Consider the following 15986-nt stretch of genomic DNA (forward strand, 5'->3'; position numbering starts at 1 on the left):
GTTTGAGGAAAAATCACATCTATAGAAAACCATCTATAGAATACTATGTAAAACACTATGTAATTCTCCACTTATTTAAACATTATTTTTGTGCCCTTCAATTTAGCTTTATAGCTTCCCTTTTATGAGTCATAAAGTTCTTTATAGGTAATAATTTTTGAAAACTGTTGGGAATATATAGTTTTCTATGATACTTATTAATTTCCAGTGTATAAGGTAGCTTTTCTACTCAGACATCATTGGGGGTTCTTATTTCCTTTTTTAACATTTTTTTATTTATATACGACAGCAGAATGCATTACAATTCTTATTACACATATAGAGCACAACTTTTCATATCTCTGGTTATAGACATAGTATATTCACACCAATTCACGTCTTCATGCATGTACTTTGGATAATAATGATCATCACATTCCACCATCATTAATAACCCCCTGCCCCCTCCCTTCCCCTCCCACTCCTCTGCCCTATCTAGAGTTCATCTATTCCTCCCATGCTCCTGCTCCCTCTTATTTCATCTTGTAGATAGCATATAGCTGATTTTCTCGATTTTCTAAAGGAGAGGATCTCAATATTTTCACAGTGTGCTCCTTTACTTTTTAAAATACTATATTGCATTAGGTGAGATGTCCATAAATATACCCAATAACAATATAAATGTGGACACCTGTATTTGACCCCATGCTTTCCTGGAATCACTACCAAGTGTGACATTTGTTCTAAGTTTCTGGTAGAAATCCTTTATCAAATAAACAAGTTCTCTCTGTAGTGTTTCTATAACTTAAAAAAAAAGACAGCCTTTAAATAACATTTTTAAGAAATCAGTTTTACAACAACAAGTAAAAAAACACTAATAGGTTTTGGTAAAATCCTGCAATGTTTTAACAACAACACTTCCTAATTATTGAGCTTCCTTTGTGAGGCAGACAAGGGGCTTAATATATTTGATACTTTATTCCTAACTGTCAAAGCATTTTTACAAGGTGGAGTATTTTCCACCACTTTAAAAATGAGACAATATTGGCTCCAAGACTCATGTAATTCATCATAGGTCACAAATCGAATAAGTAATTAATCCGAGATTTACATCCACTATATCTAGCTCCAAAGCCAACATTCCTCCCACCGTTTTCCATTTTTAATTCAGTGAGATATTAAACCACGTCTTTCAACATGCCTTAGCTGTAAAGATAACAAATGTGCACTGGGTTTATGAGCTAATTGATAACCATAACCAAAGAATGTCTATTTTGGTGCCAATTCTGATGGAGAAGTAAAAGGTCTTTGAGACCCTCTCTGGTCACTAACAGCTATGCCTTTTATTAATGGCTTATATCTAGGTTTAAGAAGACAAAGGCACAGATAACCAATTTAGGTCAGCTAATACAATGGATTAGGGAAGAGAGATCCAGAAACATCTAAAGAGCAGAAAGGCTGAGCTATAATAAGCAAGAAGATTTTTTTAATGATTATAAGTAAAGATTGAACCTTAGGTTCAAAAAAAATCAAATGCACACAACCAGGATAAAAATAAGCACAGTCTTGTGAAAAAGACCTAGCAGTTTAAGCCAAAAGGTAACTTGGTATAATGTGGTTGCTACATCTACTCAATATGGGTGTATATCATAGTTCTTGACCATCCCAAGAGGTCAAGAGTACCACTCTCTATATCTGGGAGTACATATCTTGTTTTGGATGTTATATTTTTATTGGTCATAGCAACAGCCAAATATCTACTTCAAGTTCAGGATGGAGAAAGTTTCAGAGGCAACAAGGGGACCCCAAGACTTCCCACCATGGTTAGATAGCTTGGGGAACAGGGAGTCCACAGAACAATGAGCTCCTTAGGAGCTCAACCTCATCTGGTTTGGAACATGCTCCAACATGAAAACCAACATCACCTTTTTTGTGTAACTAAGAGTTCCTATCTTTACTTACTGCCACTCCCGTTTTATAGAGGAGGTAATGTACAGTCTGGGTGACATCAGCAGCATGCATTAAATTATGGTAAGGATTTTTATGCTTGCTGTATCCCACTTCCAGGGCCTCCACAAATGAGACAAGTGCAGAAATGGGAATCTGAAAGAGAGCCACAAGCTTAATTAGTGACTAGATTGCTTTATGTGAAGAAGCAAAAGTCTAAGGCACCTTGACTACTTTTTTTCTGGAGGATAACATGTCACATGAGGAAATTACAACTTTTCATAGTTAATAAAAATCAGTGGAGAAATTATCAGATGATTTAGAAACCCAACAATGTCCCAGGTTGAAGGACAGTCCACTTTGCAAATCATTCTTTACTTCAATTCAGGGACCCTGGGGAATGACACAAAATCATCTCAAAGAAATTTAGTCTTACTTGCGTGAAAAGCAATGATTTTTGATGCAATGTAGAAAACCATGTTATCAGCAACTATGCTGATTTTCTGAATTTCCTTGTCCCCATCTATCCTTAAATACCATCCCACTCCAGTATCAAGGTACACAAGACCCCAAACAATGTGGTAAGCAATGTTGAAGGTCATAATAACAGTAATAATTAGTACCATTTTGTGGACTCCTTCACAATTCCTAACATATGGTCAGTGGAATGAGATCTTCCAAATTGCAAGTCACCAGTAACAAATTGCAAGTAATAACATGAGAACACAGACTGTTCCTGTTGCCATGTATGACAGACTATCACATTGTGATTTGGGCTTTGTTTTTTGTGTTTTGGTTTTTCTCATGTGTCCAAAGCCAGTGTCAATTCCTAAACAGCCTGGTTTTCAAGAAGTCAATATTTCTTCAATACTGGCAGCAGCTCACATCTGCCTTGCAATAACTTGATAACTGGAGGTTTTTGTGTTATTTCATGTTTTCCCACAGGCAAATTGGATATGCTGCATGGTATGCATTCATGTGTTTCTCAAGACATAAAGACTTTAGTCTCTTTTCGTGAAATTACCAGTAACTGAGGATAATATTTCCAACTGGCTTAACTGATTTTCCATCTTAAATATATATATATTAGACATAGCTTCCTTTTCAATGTGGCAGAAAATGAAGAAGAATTGAAAAATGTATATACTAAATAAGGGGACCCTGAAAACATTCATTGTGTTAGTTTTCTGGATCAATGCCATGGTTCTGGGTAAATTATGCAGTTCAGGGATAAAGGAAAAGAATTGGAGATGAACGATCACATTAGTAAGAAACACTAAGGAAAATGCATGTGAGGTTCCATAACCTGTTTCTCCTTGGTGTATTCTTCGTGCTTGCCATTTGTGGATTTTTTTTTTTTTTAAATTAAACACGAAGTCAGAGATGAACTCATTATCATTTTTAAAAAATGGGGCTGCTGGGTTGTTCTTTGGAGCCCTGTGAGCCAATAAGATGCTAAGTAAAGGTATATATGTATGTGCACAGGAGATTTGTTCCAAAGAAACAGTGTCCGGCTTCATGCAGGTTTCAGATGCACAACAAATAAAGGACTTATGGGCCACTGCCGTGACGTATTTACAGTCATGCAAGAAAAAATAGGAAGCATCCTCCAATATGCAGTCCTTTGGAGGTGATAAAGACCAGGCTGTCCCAAGAATTTAATATGTTGTACAGAAAAAGCCCTGCATTTCCAAAGTCTTGTCCATCTGATGCAAGAAGTCTGAAGAGCTTGATCAGAGAGATGTCAGCAGATGAATACACAGGTTCCCTGGAGGACCTGGTCTGACCTCGAGAGCCCATGGTATGAGATGGCTGAGCGGGAAGCAGAACACTGGAGATGAGTCATGCTCTTTATTTAACATGAAGAATTAATTTGAAGCATGAATGGCTGGGAAATACCAATGGTCTGTCACTGATGATATGTGAGAGTATTTGTCTGAATGAGCCAATGGGTGGAAAAAAAGTTTACAGAAGGAGCAGAGGCTCACTCTGTCTCCATTACTGCCTGGCTGACAGCAGTGGTCGATAGTACACGAGGTCATGCTGAAATGAGAGCCGCAGGCAGCCCCCACAGGGGAGCTCGGCTATGGAAGGCTTGGGTTGTATTTCTAGGAAGACAGGGATCTGATCTGGCTTCTCCAGCCTCTTACTGTCCCTGAGACCTACCAGCCTGGATGTATGAAAAGTACCCCCAGGAGGAAAGCACAGCAGCCTTGTCCTAATGGTGCGCTCTGAGTCACGGAGAGCAGTTTGGGCCTATTTTAAAGTATTCTCTTGGTCTTAAATCCAAAAGTCATATGAGGATGAACCAAACAGGTACATTTTATTTATTTTTTATCTTTTTAATGAAGTACTGACCTTAAAGCGGCTGATCAGATCATAGCGGGTAAGTAATTCATAGAAAATGAATTTCAGTGCATGATCCCCACTGGCCTCATTGAGGGAAAACACATCAAAGGACCACTTGTCCACATCCTGCAGGACAGGGCAGGGAGGAAGAATGTATTAGTCTGCAGTCATTTATTGAGCTACCAATCTCCCCATTTTTTAGTCTTTCTGTAGCCTTTCCCTGTTAATTTCATAGCCCAGAGTCTTAACTTCCACCTTCAAATTTTTCTTCTATCTGTTAGTTCTACCTAGAATTTTCTGTTTAAAAATCAGGTCATCTCATTACTATGCAACAAAAGCTATCATTTATTGAGTGCATACTGCATGATAGGCTTTAGGCTCTGTGATAAGTATGTAATTTTCCTGAAAACAACTCTAAGTGGTGGGTGACATTAGTCCCAATTTACAGATGAGAAAACCAACACCTGCCTAATTTCCCTAAGATCCCTTCAAGTAAGTGCTTAGGACACAAGTGGAATGAGAATAGAAACAGAAACGTGTCCACCGACCCCCTATGCTCAGGCTCTTCCAATCAAGCCCTTGAGCTACCACTAGGGAACTCATGAGTCCCTGGGCTGCTTCATCTTCAATCTTCTCTTCTGTCCACATCATCCAATGACTTCCTCTTAGTCTACAGTTGACAATGTTAACTCATTTAAAAGTATTCAGAAACACGCATGATAAAGTATGCCTAATAGCATGTCACCTCAGTCTTCTGAGCTGAAACTAAGGAGAAAGCTTTTCATTTCACAGGACAGAAAAATGCTACCCTTCTGAAGTCACTAATCCTGGGATCTAGTTCTCAAATCTGTACATCACTTTACTGAAAAGAGGAAAAGGAAAAGCTAAGTGGAACACACACTTGATAAACCATCGATGAAGTTCTAATTTGTCCATCAAGTTACTCCAAAATACATGTAAACATGATCTGAAGTGCCTTTGACCTAGTACAACCAGCTATTTATAGACATAGTCAACAGCGTGTCTAGTCAACAGTTGAAGCAACAGTCATTTGTTTTCTCGTCACTTCCCAATCCTGTCCTTCTCTAAACATTCCACCTGTCAGATTCATCTCAAGGTCATCAAGGATCTATCTCTTGAAAGCCAGGGCACAGGAAAACATCTGTTCATAGGAAAACACAAAATGTTCCTTAAGGATTTCAACTGAATTGTTTCAATTCACATTTAGAGGTAACCTCACTTCAATCTTCATGACCCTTCCATTAAAAAACTAAAGAAAGAGAGCCAGCCGAGTACTAAGCACAGTTTCTGTGAAGTGATTATATACATTCACAAAACCTCTAGAAAAAGGTGTCACCTCTTCCAGTATTGCAAATGGCAGCCTCAGAGAGACCGGGAAATTGTCTATGGCCATGCAGTAGCAGAACCAGGTAACAAGCCATGGAGATCTCACTGGTGACAGATGACACTGCAAACTCAGTGAGTCTGTGCTGTGACCCAGGTCTCATCCCCAAAATACCCAGCAAGGGCCCAGGCCATATACAGCAAGTCTATTAAAGATTTACTCAAGATCTAAAGCTTTATCCTGGTTACTAAAATTGGCACTGCCATGAGTCACAGCCATTGTCTGATCCCTAGTCCTAAGGAAAAGGCCACTGACAACTCAGTGGGTTAGAAAACACTTTGTCACATCTGACAATTTTTAAACCTACATTCCAGGATGAGTTTAAAAAAAAAAACCTTTCTATCACTGGAAATTGAGATTATCATAGTAAAAAGTCAAGATTTATCTGGATATCAGTACTGAGAAATGGGAGGATGAGTGATGTATTTACTGTATATGAGGGGGAAGTTCTCTTTGGCCCCTCATTTTAGCGAAATCTTAATTGTGATTTTTCTGACTATTTAGAGGGCTTATTGAAAATGCTGATTCAGGATGAGGGACACAAGACTGAAGAATCCTGGGCCTGGAATCTGCATTTTAACAAGCATCTAGATGAACTGCCTCAAACCATTCTCCCTCTTTTACGAAATTTTGCCTGAGGACAATTTCCTGTTCACACAGCCAAAAGGAAGCCTCAACCTCCTCACTTCCTCCCACTTTAAACCTGGAGTTTATCCAAGGTGTTGCTTCCTGAGCCACAGACAGCTGCTGTTCTAAAGAAGAGAGTACTTATTCATTTTCCAGTAACCCCACCCCAGGAGACTGGAGATAAAATACCTAAATTAGAAGTGAATACGTATTGAATGGGAAAAAAAATTAAAAGAACAAACTGCAACCTATTTCAAATTTAGAGCTGGGTGGTGGCTCATTGTTCTCTTCCTTAAATGTCATTTTAAGCCATGTTCTTATATTAACCACAAAAGTTAACATGATAGTAGCATAATGGTTATTTTAGTGAATTATATTTTCTCAGTCTTTAGAGAAATTTTCTGCAATAGAAGAGAACAGCAGTGATTCTATATAAACTCTTAGCAGTGAGGTGGAAATGACCTCTTTTCCCAACAGGTACTATACAAAAAAAGAGAGAGAGAGAGAGAGAGAGAGAGAGAGAGAGAGAGAGAGAGAGAGAGAGAGAATCTCTCTCTTCAACTCACCTCCAATCCACTGCAAATAAATCAGGAGTCTGGGGAACTGGAAAAATATGCCATTGTAAAAAGGTTTTGAACTTTCCCAGACAACAGGGGATAGGGCCAAAAGAAATAGCAGCTTTAACCTTCATGCACATATTGGCAATCCATGTGGAGAAGGATAGAGCAATTTAGAGCTAGTACTCACTCCTAGTTTGAATAATCTTTTCCCTTTTCCTTCAGAAAGACAACATATGTGCATCTGAGAATTTTCTTTTCCCTAAGTATAAAATAACAATTTGTGCACATCACAGGTTGTTCCATGAGTTTTTTTCCCAGTTACTCTGCATAGAAAAGAAGCTCCAATTTGGAAGAAATAGTCTCATAGATGTCTCAGTATCAGTATACCCACCTGTGTTGGTGTTCATGATAAAGGAAGAAATTAAAAATTAAAGTATGCTTTTAATGTTCCCAAGACTTTCACTGAACATTTCAGGTTCAATTATGAAAATCAATGCAATTTCATAGTGGTTGTTACAAAACATTGGATCTCATGAAGCGATTCCACTGATTAAATGGGAAAGATCACTGTACATTACACTGATGTATTGGGCATTAGTGTGATAGGGAGGAAAGAGAGAAAACACATGGCTTCTTGCTGTAGCTTTCCTGCTCTTAAGATGAGGTAAGAAGAGACAAAACACATAGAGACAGAAAAAGTGGAAATGAGAATCTGCTTATATATAGTCTCCTAAGTTCAACTATTGAATGTGTCTGAGACAAGAGGAAGAACTATCAATACATAATTGAGAGGGTCCTCCAGGGCTCCTGCCTGACATTAAATTAATTAAGAACTCCAACCTGCAATTCTATTTTATTACTGGGTAAGCCAGTCATGCTTTTTCAGGTTTCAGAGAAAGACAACAATTTTTGCACAAGTCAGAATTCTACAGTGTCCCCCAAGCAAATGAACCAGTTCTATGTGTAGACACTCTACAGTGTCAACCAGCCCAGTGATTCTAGGCCTTTACACAGCCCAGCCTTAGAATCCAGAGGTAAACTGGGTTTAGCACACCTGGATTTACACCAACACTACCTGGAGGAACACATCAGCTTGAAGGCTCTTAGGGATATTCTATACGATTTCAAAAGTTTGTCTGATTGGTAGTAACTATGAAGGATCTAGACCAGTTGAGCATAGACATTTGAATGACTTTCCATGGAGCATTTGGCTCAGTGTGAGTCCTGGGAAAACTGTAGGATATATGGGGATGGTATATATCCACAAACTCTGGGGGCATACGTTCATGCCACAAAACGTTACTGAGACGTTACCATGTGGTAGACACTCTGCTATCAAACCCTATCTTTGTTTCCAATTAACTCTGTCCTTTTCAAAAATCTTGCTGAGTCTTAGTTTCTTCATCTGTAAAGTGGATTTGGAGTAGGTAATCAGGGAATGATACAATTACAATCACCAAAGAGCCTCCTAATGTTGAATAATACTTTTGACATAACACCTCCTATGACCCATTAGATCAATCTCATAATTTCAGATCAATGTATAAAACTAAACTTACATAGAAGAATAGAAAGGAAAAAAAAAAACAACACAGAGTTTGATTAAAAAAATAGGAAGACAGAGGCTGAAAATGTATTGACAGTGTTAGAACAGATAAGAAAATGATAATGAAAGATTAAAGTCAGGAATAACTGAGAAAAGAACTTTAATTGGAAACCCCTTATTTTCTAAAAAATTCAACTATACTTTCTATGAGATACTATCTACATTGTAAAATCTTTTCATCAGTATTACCTTTAATGCTTCAATAACAGCTGGTGGGTAGCTTAGTCCAACCATGTTTGATGTCCGTCTATACATTCTGGCAAAATCAGAGAGGAAAAATGCAATGTGATATCTTACAAAAAAATGATTAGCAGCCCACAGACTTACACAAAATATTGGCAAATAATGAGAAGTCAAATTGACTGCTGACCAAGGAAACTAAAATTTCTTTTTTGGTATTTTTCACAGTCACTCAAGTGGCCTAACTGTTAAATTAAAAAGATATTCAAGCAATCTCAAACATGTGAACCCTGGTAACACACACAAAAAAATGTTAAGTCTAGCTGCCCAGATTGGAAACTAAATTATTAAAATGGGTTACCTGTTCTGCTAGAAAAACATATAGTACATCAAAGATGGAAGGCAGTGCAGTACTTGAACCTGAATGATGAACCCTGTGGGCAACCCATTTAGGAAAGTGGGTTCTTTAGAATTATCCTAAAGCAAGAAAAATATCCCAGGCAAACTTTCAACTAACCATGGCATTTCTAAAATGTATAATTGCCCAATAGGGATTGCAGGAAAAAGGAAATCTATTTCTGGAGTAGAGGAGCAGTTCAATTTCAAAGGGATGACAAAATTGAAGTGTCACATGGAACTCACACCTTTTAAATGAACTTTCCTCCCTGGGTCAGCACCTTCAAACCACTCCTGACCTGTTTCAGAGGTAGACACATTCACCACCCCATCATCTGATCCAAAAGACGATGGATTAAATGATTTCCTTCTTTAAACATTAGACATTGAACTCAAACTATTTTTTTTTCTGGTTATCAAAAAGAATTTTGAGCAAACAATAAAGCTTGTCCTAATGATGCTGCAGAGATTAAAATAGAGGTTTTTGCCATCTCTCATTGAAGACTACCTGCTTCCACCCAGAATTTTCTGCATTTATAAAGATGTCAGAACCACATTAAGCAGAAGCTTCTGGTTATTGGAAGCTGGCATTCCTTTTGCTGCTTTGAATAACAATGAGTGACATCTTTACCTCTCCACAAATATTCCAGCTTGCACTGCGTGAACGATGCTCTTGAACCTGGGCTTCTCCTCACTCCTCCTGAGCATCATCCCCATCTGCCGTGTAAAGGTGGAGGCCAGCCAGTCTCGGACTTCAGAAGGCACAGCATCTGACTGAATGTCACTGAGCTCATCCTCTGTATCCAGGAGTCGTCTGAACATGAACATGAAACATAATCAGGACACTGAGACTAAATCTAAAGTTAGAACTCTCTTTTCAAAACAGGTGCAAAAAAATTGGCCACAGAATATACAGTGCCATTTTGATAAAGCTTGTGGAAACTCACTATTGATGTTTCAGGTTGGCTCCCCTGACTACACTGAATGCTCTAGGTCCATGTGTTGAAGACTTGGTCCCCAGACAATGGCGTTTTCCGGGGTAATGGAAACTTTAAGGGGTGGAGCCTAGTGGGAGGTCTTCAGGTCATTAGGGGCATGCCTCTGAAGGAGACTGTGGGACTTAGCCTCTTTTCTTCCTTTCACTTCCCAGTCAGGAGGTGAGTGGCTTTGATCCACCATGCATTCCTACTGTGACATGCTACTTTATCACAGGTCCAAAAGCAATGGAGCCAATCAATCATGGACTCTGACTTGAAACCAAAATAAATCTTTCCTCTTTATAAATTGATGATTTGGGGTATTTGTTATAGTGGTGGAAAGCTGACTAACATATGGAATAAAGGGAGAAGAAGAATTAAACACATTCCCTCTGAGGCCCCACACAGGTGGTAGGCACACTGTACTTTAGGAGTACCCAGTGTCCTTAACCCTTGAAGGTTTATAGAGTTTGTATGAAATTTAAAACTTCCCTTTAAAAAACCACTCACAAGGAGGCTTAACTTAATTTTATAGATGAACCATGTGACATTATTTAAAAATAAGGTATTAATTAGACATTTAGTTCCTGTTACCTATTAATTTAGAAAGAATATCAGTTGACATCACTTAGGATTGTTACTTCAGAGGACTGCATTGATGTGATTTGGGTAACTTATTATCTGAATTCAAGCAAAATTTACAAAATAAAGTCATTCTTTTTTGAGCACAATGAGGTAAGCCATATGACAGTTGTGCTTTGCAGGTTTGTCAAACTTGTTCACAGGTCAGACACCAGAAGGGAACATAAATTGTTGAACTATAATAAAACCTAAAATTACACTTCATACTATATTAATTCATAATGAAAACAAGCAATAAAAGCAGGTATCATTGCAAAAGTATTCTTTTTTACATTAGATGCATAAATTGGGGAGAAGGGAAGAAAATATTTGAAAAAAAAACCTGTGATAGCAAATTGCCTTAAATTAGTAACATAGCATGTCATCACAAAAATAAACCATGCAAGCCTTAGATTACAGTGAACTACTTCCAGATTGGAATTGGCAAAGGAAACTAAGACATCACAAGTACTGACAGAGAAACCCGTACAAAATAGGGGGAAAAAATTAAAATAAAGCCTTTCATACTCAACATCTCAACGTTTTTCAAAAGAAAAGCAATTTTGTGACTTTCAAATGCATTTTTAGTACCTGAAACCACTTTAATATTTTGGATAATTCAAGTGGAAAAATCTGCTAAGAAAAATCAATAACATGCATAAGACTGAAGAATGGATACTGTCGGCTTAAGGGAGCAAGTGTTTCTCTTCCACTTCATGAGCCTCCAACTACTGATGGATATTGTGAATTAGGACAAGTACGATTTTTAGACGGACATTAACAATATGTAATAACTGCAGTGAAACTCTACATTGAATAAGAAACCTTTCCACAATTGTTAGTTAATTTTTCTCCTCGTACATTATCTCACTTCATTGTCCTAATGGCTACGTTAGAGGGGTTTTATTAGCTCTTTTTCTAGATGAGGAGGAGTAGAGGGGAAGGGACTTGTCCAGATCTGTCTCATTTACTTGCAGAAACCAGTGTTCCAAGGCCAGTTATCTATCTATCTATCTATTAATTTATTTTGTACTGAGGGTTGAACCTAGGGGAACTTAACCACTGAGCCACATTCCCAGCCCTTTTTTATATATACATTTTACTTAGAGGCAGGGTCTCACTGAATTGATCGGAGCCTCACTAAGTTGCTGAGGCTGACTTTGAAGTCGAGATCCTCCTGCCTCAGCCTTTCCAGCTACTGGGATTGCAAGTATGCCCCACCTTGCCTGGCCCAAAGCCAGTAATTTAAATAACAGCTCATACTTGCTATGGAGGACAACTTTTAAAAAGCTACTTAAAAGCTTTAGCATTGTTTTATTAACCACACTGGTCATCTTTAGCTTACCTGGTTTCATCAATGTATACAGATTCAAGCACTGTGGCTGCATATTCCAGATTCTTCTTAAGGTCAACGACTGAAGCCTCCCCTCTCTCTAGCTGCTTGACCAAAGACCGTAACCTAGAGAAAAAAGATACGGGTTTCATTTGAATAGAGGCAATAAAGAATTGGACAATTATGATGACATAATTTGCAGTCACTGAATGTCTTATTAATTTCAATATATCTGAAAGGAAAAGGCTTATGGGTTCAAAGTAGCAAGTTATCAAATAAGTGCATATTTCTTTGCCATCATGAAACAAGAATAAACATTTTTCTCATCAACCAGGACGTGATCACTCCCAACACTTTCTACCCAAGTTTTATCTTTTTGAGTTGCTAAATTAGCCATGATTTTGCTTTTTTATAGATTTTTATGTTTTTGGTTCTAACAGGATATGGTAAAATATGATCAGCAGCAATATCACCAAACCTCTCTTGAAATTCTGCTCTGTCGAAGGCTCTGTATTCAGTTCTGGCCATAGAGAACAGCAGCCTTTGGTCCATATATGTTGAGACATGTGAGAAGTCAGATACCACTATTATAGCCATAAAGGATGGAAGAAATAGATGAAGACAAGTGATTTCATTGAGAAAGAATCCCTTGATTATCAGTAAAATACTCTAGGTTGTTTTTTTTTTTAAGATGATGGATGATGAACCAAGGAATTCCAGGTATTATTACTGCCAAGAGAAATATAATATTTTCCAATAGAAATATAGTATTATTGTAGTATCTGAAAAACAGCAACTGAGACACTGCAAATCCCACAGGGATCTGGAGACTGGATGACTCTTCAGGTTGTTTGTCAAAGAAAAGAGTAGAGATTTTTGAAGACAGATTAGAGTTTGGATCCTATTTCTATTTCTCAATGTATTAGCTATGCAATGCTGGGTGAGTTATTTAATTTCTCTGAGTGTTACCCACCAAATGGAAAACCAAACATCAAATTTCTCAGGTTCATAAAAAGATTAAATGAAATTGATATAAAATTTGTGATTTATGTCTGTTGTTTTTTTTAAAGGAAGTTGTTGAAATTATTGTTGTTGGTATTTGATGATCTTGATCATCAGAGGTAACCAAATGAGAAAATTCTGGCTGAATACTTAAGATTACTGTCAGGTCAACATTTCCCTTTGGTTTATGCAATCTGTCCTCACCTTCCTGACTTAAAAATAACCTCTGACCAGCATTTATAGAAGAGAACAGGTGGATTTCTTGGAGAGATATAAACTACTTCCCTTCTGATCTTCATGAATGACCAACAATAAGTGATAAGAAGAATCTTGGATCAATCTTAAAAAGTAGGTAAAAAGAAGACTATACAAAGGACATCTCTAGGAATTTAAGTGGTGCAAAATAGAGATGAAATTGGATGGAGTTAGTTAGTTCTCATCTAACTTTGAATCTCCAACATGTGACAAAGAAATATGCGAAGGAAATGAGCAGAGGACTGCGTAGACTTGGAGGTGATGGTCAGTCCAGCACATCCCCTTGCCAGTTCTCGGAATTATTCTGGATGTCAGAGGGAGGACAGGACAGAGACTTGGTCTGGAAGGCCTTGCCAGTCACTCAAACACAGTGGACAGCCAGTCTACCAAAGAATGGGGAGATTGCAGCCTGGAGCCCTAACTGCTGTTCCAAATAAGGGTTGGAGGCTCTTTGGCAGCACACTCCTGGCTAAGTCTGTCTCTGGTTCTGATTCTCACCTCACGGGGCCCACCTACCCCTAAGCTATCTGGAGTAAAATGAGAGCAGATTTAAACTTTAAAAAAATTTCTTCCTTCAATTGGAGCTTAAAGATTCTACCGGGAAGCTCTGATAGGACCCGTTTCAATTCTTAAAACCTAAGAGGAAAGAACAAAACAGAAGAAAATAATGAGGGAAAATATGACTAATAAAAGAACCAGAAGATGCTATCTGCCTATAATAAAGCTTCCACAGGAAATAAGCAGAAAGCAGCTTTAATCAAAACAAGTTTTCCTAGGCGGCACTAAAACCTGAGTAAGCAGGGGACATAAGAAAATCAGAAAAGAATAAATGAAAACATCCCACCTAGGCTGTTCTAATTTTTCATGCCAAAGAATAAAGAACTGAAAATACTTTGAGAAAATAAAATGAATTGCTTCGAAAGTAACAGAAATTCAAGCTGCTCATATACAGCTACATGTCTAACACCAGAAAGAAATTTAACAATACCAGTTTTGTAGAATAGTATGGTATAAATGAAGATATTTATATCTGTAATGAGTACCATTGTCATGGATAGGCAAAACCAACAAAGATATTCTCAGGTATCAAAAAGTTTACAATGTTATCATTCATATGCTTTCCAGAAAACAAATGCAAAACCAAGCTGTAAGGCTTGGTACACTCCTGGGTCTCCGGTGAAGTGGATAGTGGATTCCCAGCCTCCATTAAACTAAGCCAAACTTGACAAAGTAGACGAGTAGTTTCAAAAGAGTCCCTAAAGAAGTGGCTGATAAAATATAATGCTAATGCTAGGTGTGATGGCGCACACCTGTAATCCCAGCATCTTGGGAGGCTGAGGCAGAAAGATTTCAGGTTAAAGCTAACCTTAACAATTCAGTGAGGCTATAAGTAAACTAGTGAAACCTTGTGTCAAAATAAAAAATAAAAAAGGGCTCGGGATGTTGCTCAGTGGTTAAGTGTCCTTGGATTCAACCCTTGGCATAATGATGATGATGATGATGATGATGATGATAATAATAATAATAATAATAATAATATAAGAACAACTAAGTGTAGAAATGAGCTGACACTTCTTATAATACACCTCTATTGCCACTATAAACATCCTATGCCATTTTCACGAACCAGAGACTAGTAGTCAAAAAGTAAAAAAAATTTAAATAAGAACACCACAGGGACTATGGATTTGTATCCACTGTTTTTAACAATTCTCATTCCTGGGAAAGCATAGTATTGAGAGAATCAATATGGTGTTATCTTGCTACTAGGAAGCCAGACCTCTAGACCAGAGACAGGGAGGCGCTCCCAGAGAAAGCACAGCTTGGATTCCCACCCAGAGATTCAGATCAGCCCCACTGGAAAGGCCCAGGCTCTGTGCCACAATTAACAGGAAATCGGCACAGCAGGGGCTTCTCCATGACGCCACCAGTAGTGCCAGCCAGACACTGGGCAGTCACACTTGTGTATTCAATGTGAAGCTCTAATCAAGGGAAGGCTGCAGGAAACAAAACTCCTAGCAAAATGGCTTCAACAACCCCAGAAAAAAAAATGACACAGAAATAAAGTACTTTTTGATGCATAAGGGGTACCAAAGATTTGGACCTTTCTAGCTTCTGAGATGAGTGGAAGACTCCACCAACCTCCTAGCAGAGAGGGGAAGGAACCTGGGACAACCCACCCTCTGTATATGAAAAGTCATCAGTTGACAGTCACCTCGCCTGATTCAAGGATGACTAAACATAAAAAAAAAAAAATCTATAAGAAGATTCAGCAATAAAGACAGAGGGGAACACAGCAGCACTTGAAAGGCAGAGAAAGGACTTGCTTCTTGAAAACAAGAAAATTCACCCATGGAAACAGCAGTCAATTTTAAGAAGCATCTGCTGTGGGCTCAATAAAATTCCAGAAAGCATAGATCTGTGGAACCTGGAATTGATGTAATAAAAAGTGAACATATTGAGAGAGAAAAGGAAATTAAAAAGAAATGAAACATGACAATAGTAAAACAATACAATTTTTTTAAAAGAAAAGAAAAAGCAGCAGCAACTTGCTAAATACCCAACTCCTGTTTGACCCAAAACCCATGTAAGATTCAAGCTGCAGCTGTCAGCCATCTGCTTTAAGTAGATGCCACTCAAACTCTTGGAGTTCCAGATGACCCTTCCCTCCAATATTGCTGAGCTTTAGCCTAGTGCTCAGTGGCTTCTACCACATTGGCCCCCAGCCCACCCTCCCCTCTAGCTCTTT

The 15986-nt window shown here is 38.2% G+C and overlaps 1 protein-coding gene across 15 annotated transcripts in view; it reads right to left on the bottom strand.

Annotated features, from left to right (window-relative positions):
* Positions 1-15986, bottom strand: part of Pde1c (phosphodiesterase 1C) — a 606321-nt gene that overhangs the window by 108957 nt on the left and 481378 nt on the right. For all 15 annotated transcript variants that reach the window (XM_048786434.1, XM_048786431.1, XM_048786441.1 and 12 more), the window contains 5 exons: positions 11993-12106; positions 9681-9863; positions 8663-8729; positions 4285-4401; positions 1942-2082 (listed from right to left, as the gene is read on the bottom strand). In XM_048786434.1, the coding sequence (XP_048642391.1) occupies positions 1942-2082; positions 4285-4401; positions 8663-8729; positions 9681-9863; positions 11993-12106 (622 nt within the window). The remainder of the gene's footprint in view (positions 1-1941; positions 2083-4284; positions 4402-8662; positions 8730-9680; positions 9864-11992; positions 12107-15986) is intronic.

The sequence above is a fragment of the Marmota marmota genome, unplaced genomic scaffold, assembly GCF_001458135.2.
Source record: "Marmota marmota marmota unplaced genomic scaffold, marMar, whole genome shotgun sequence".
Classification (NCBI taxonomy): Eukaryota; Metazoa; Chordata; class Mammalia; order Rodentia; family Sciuridae; genus Marmota; species Marmota marmota.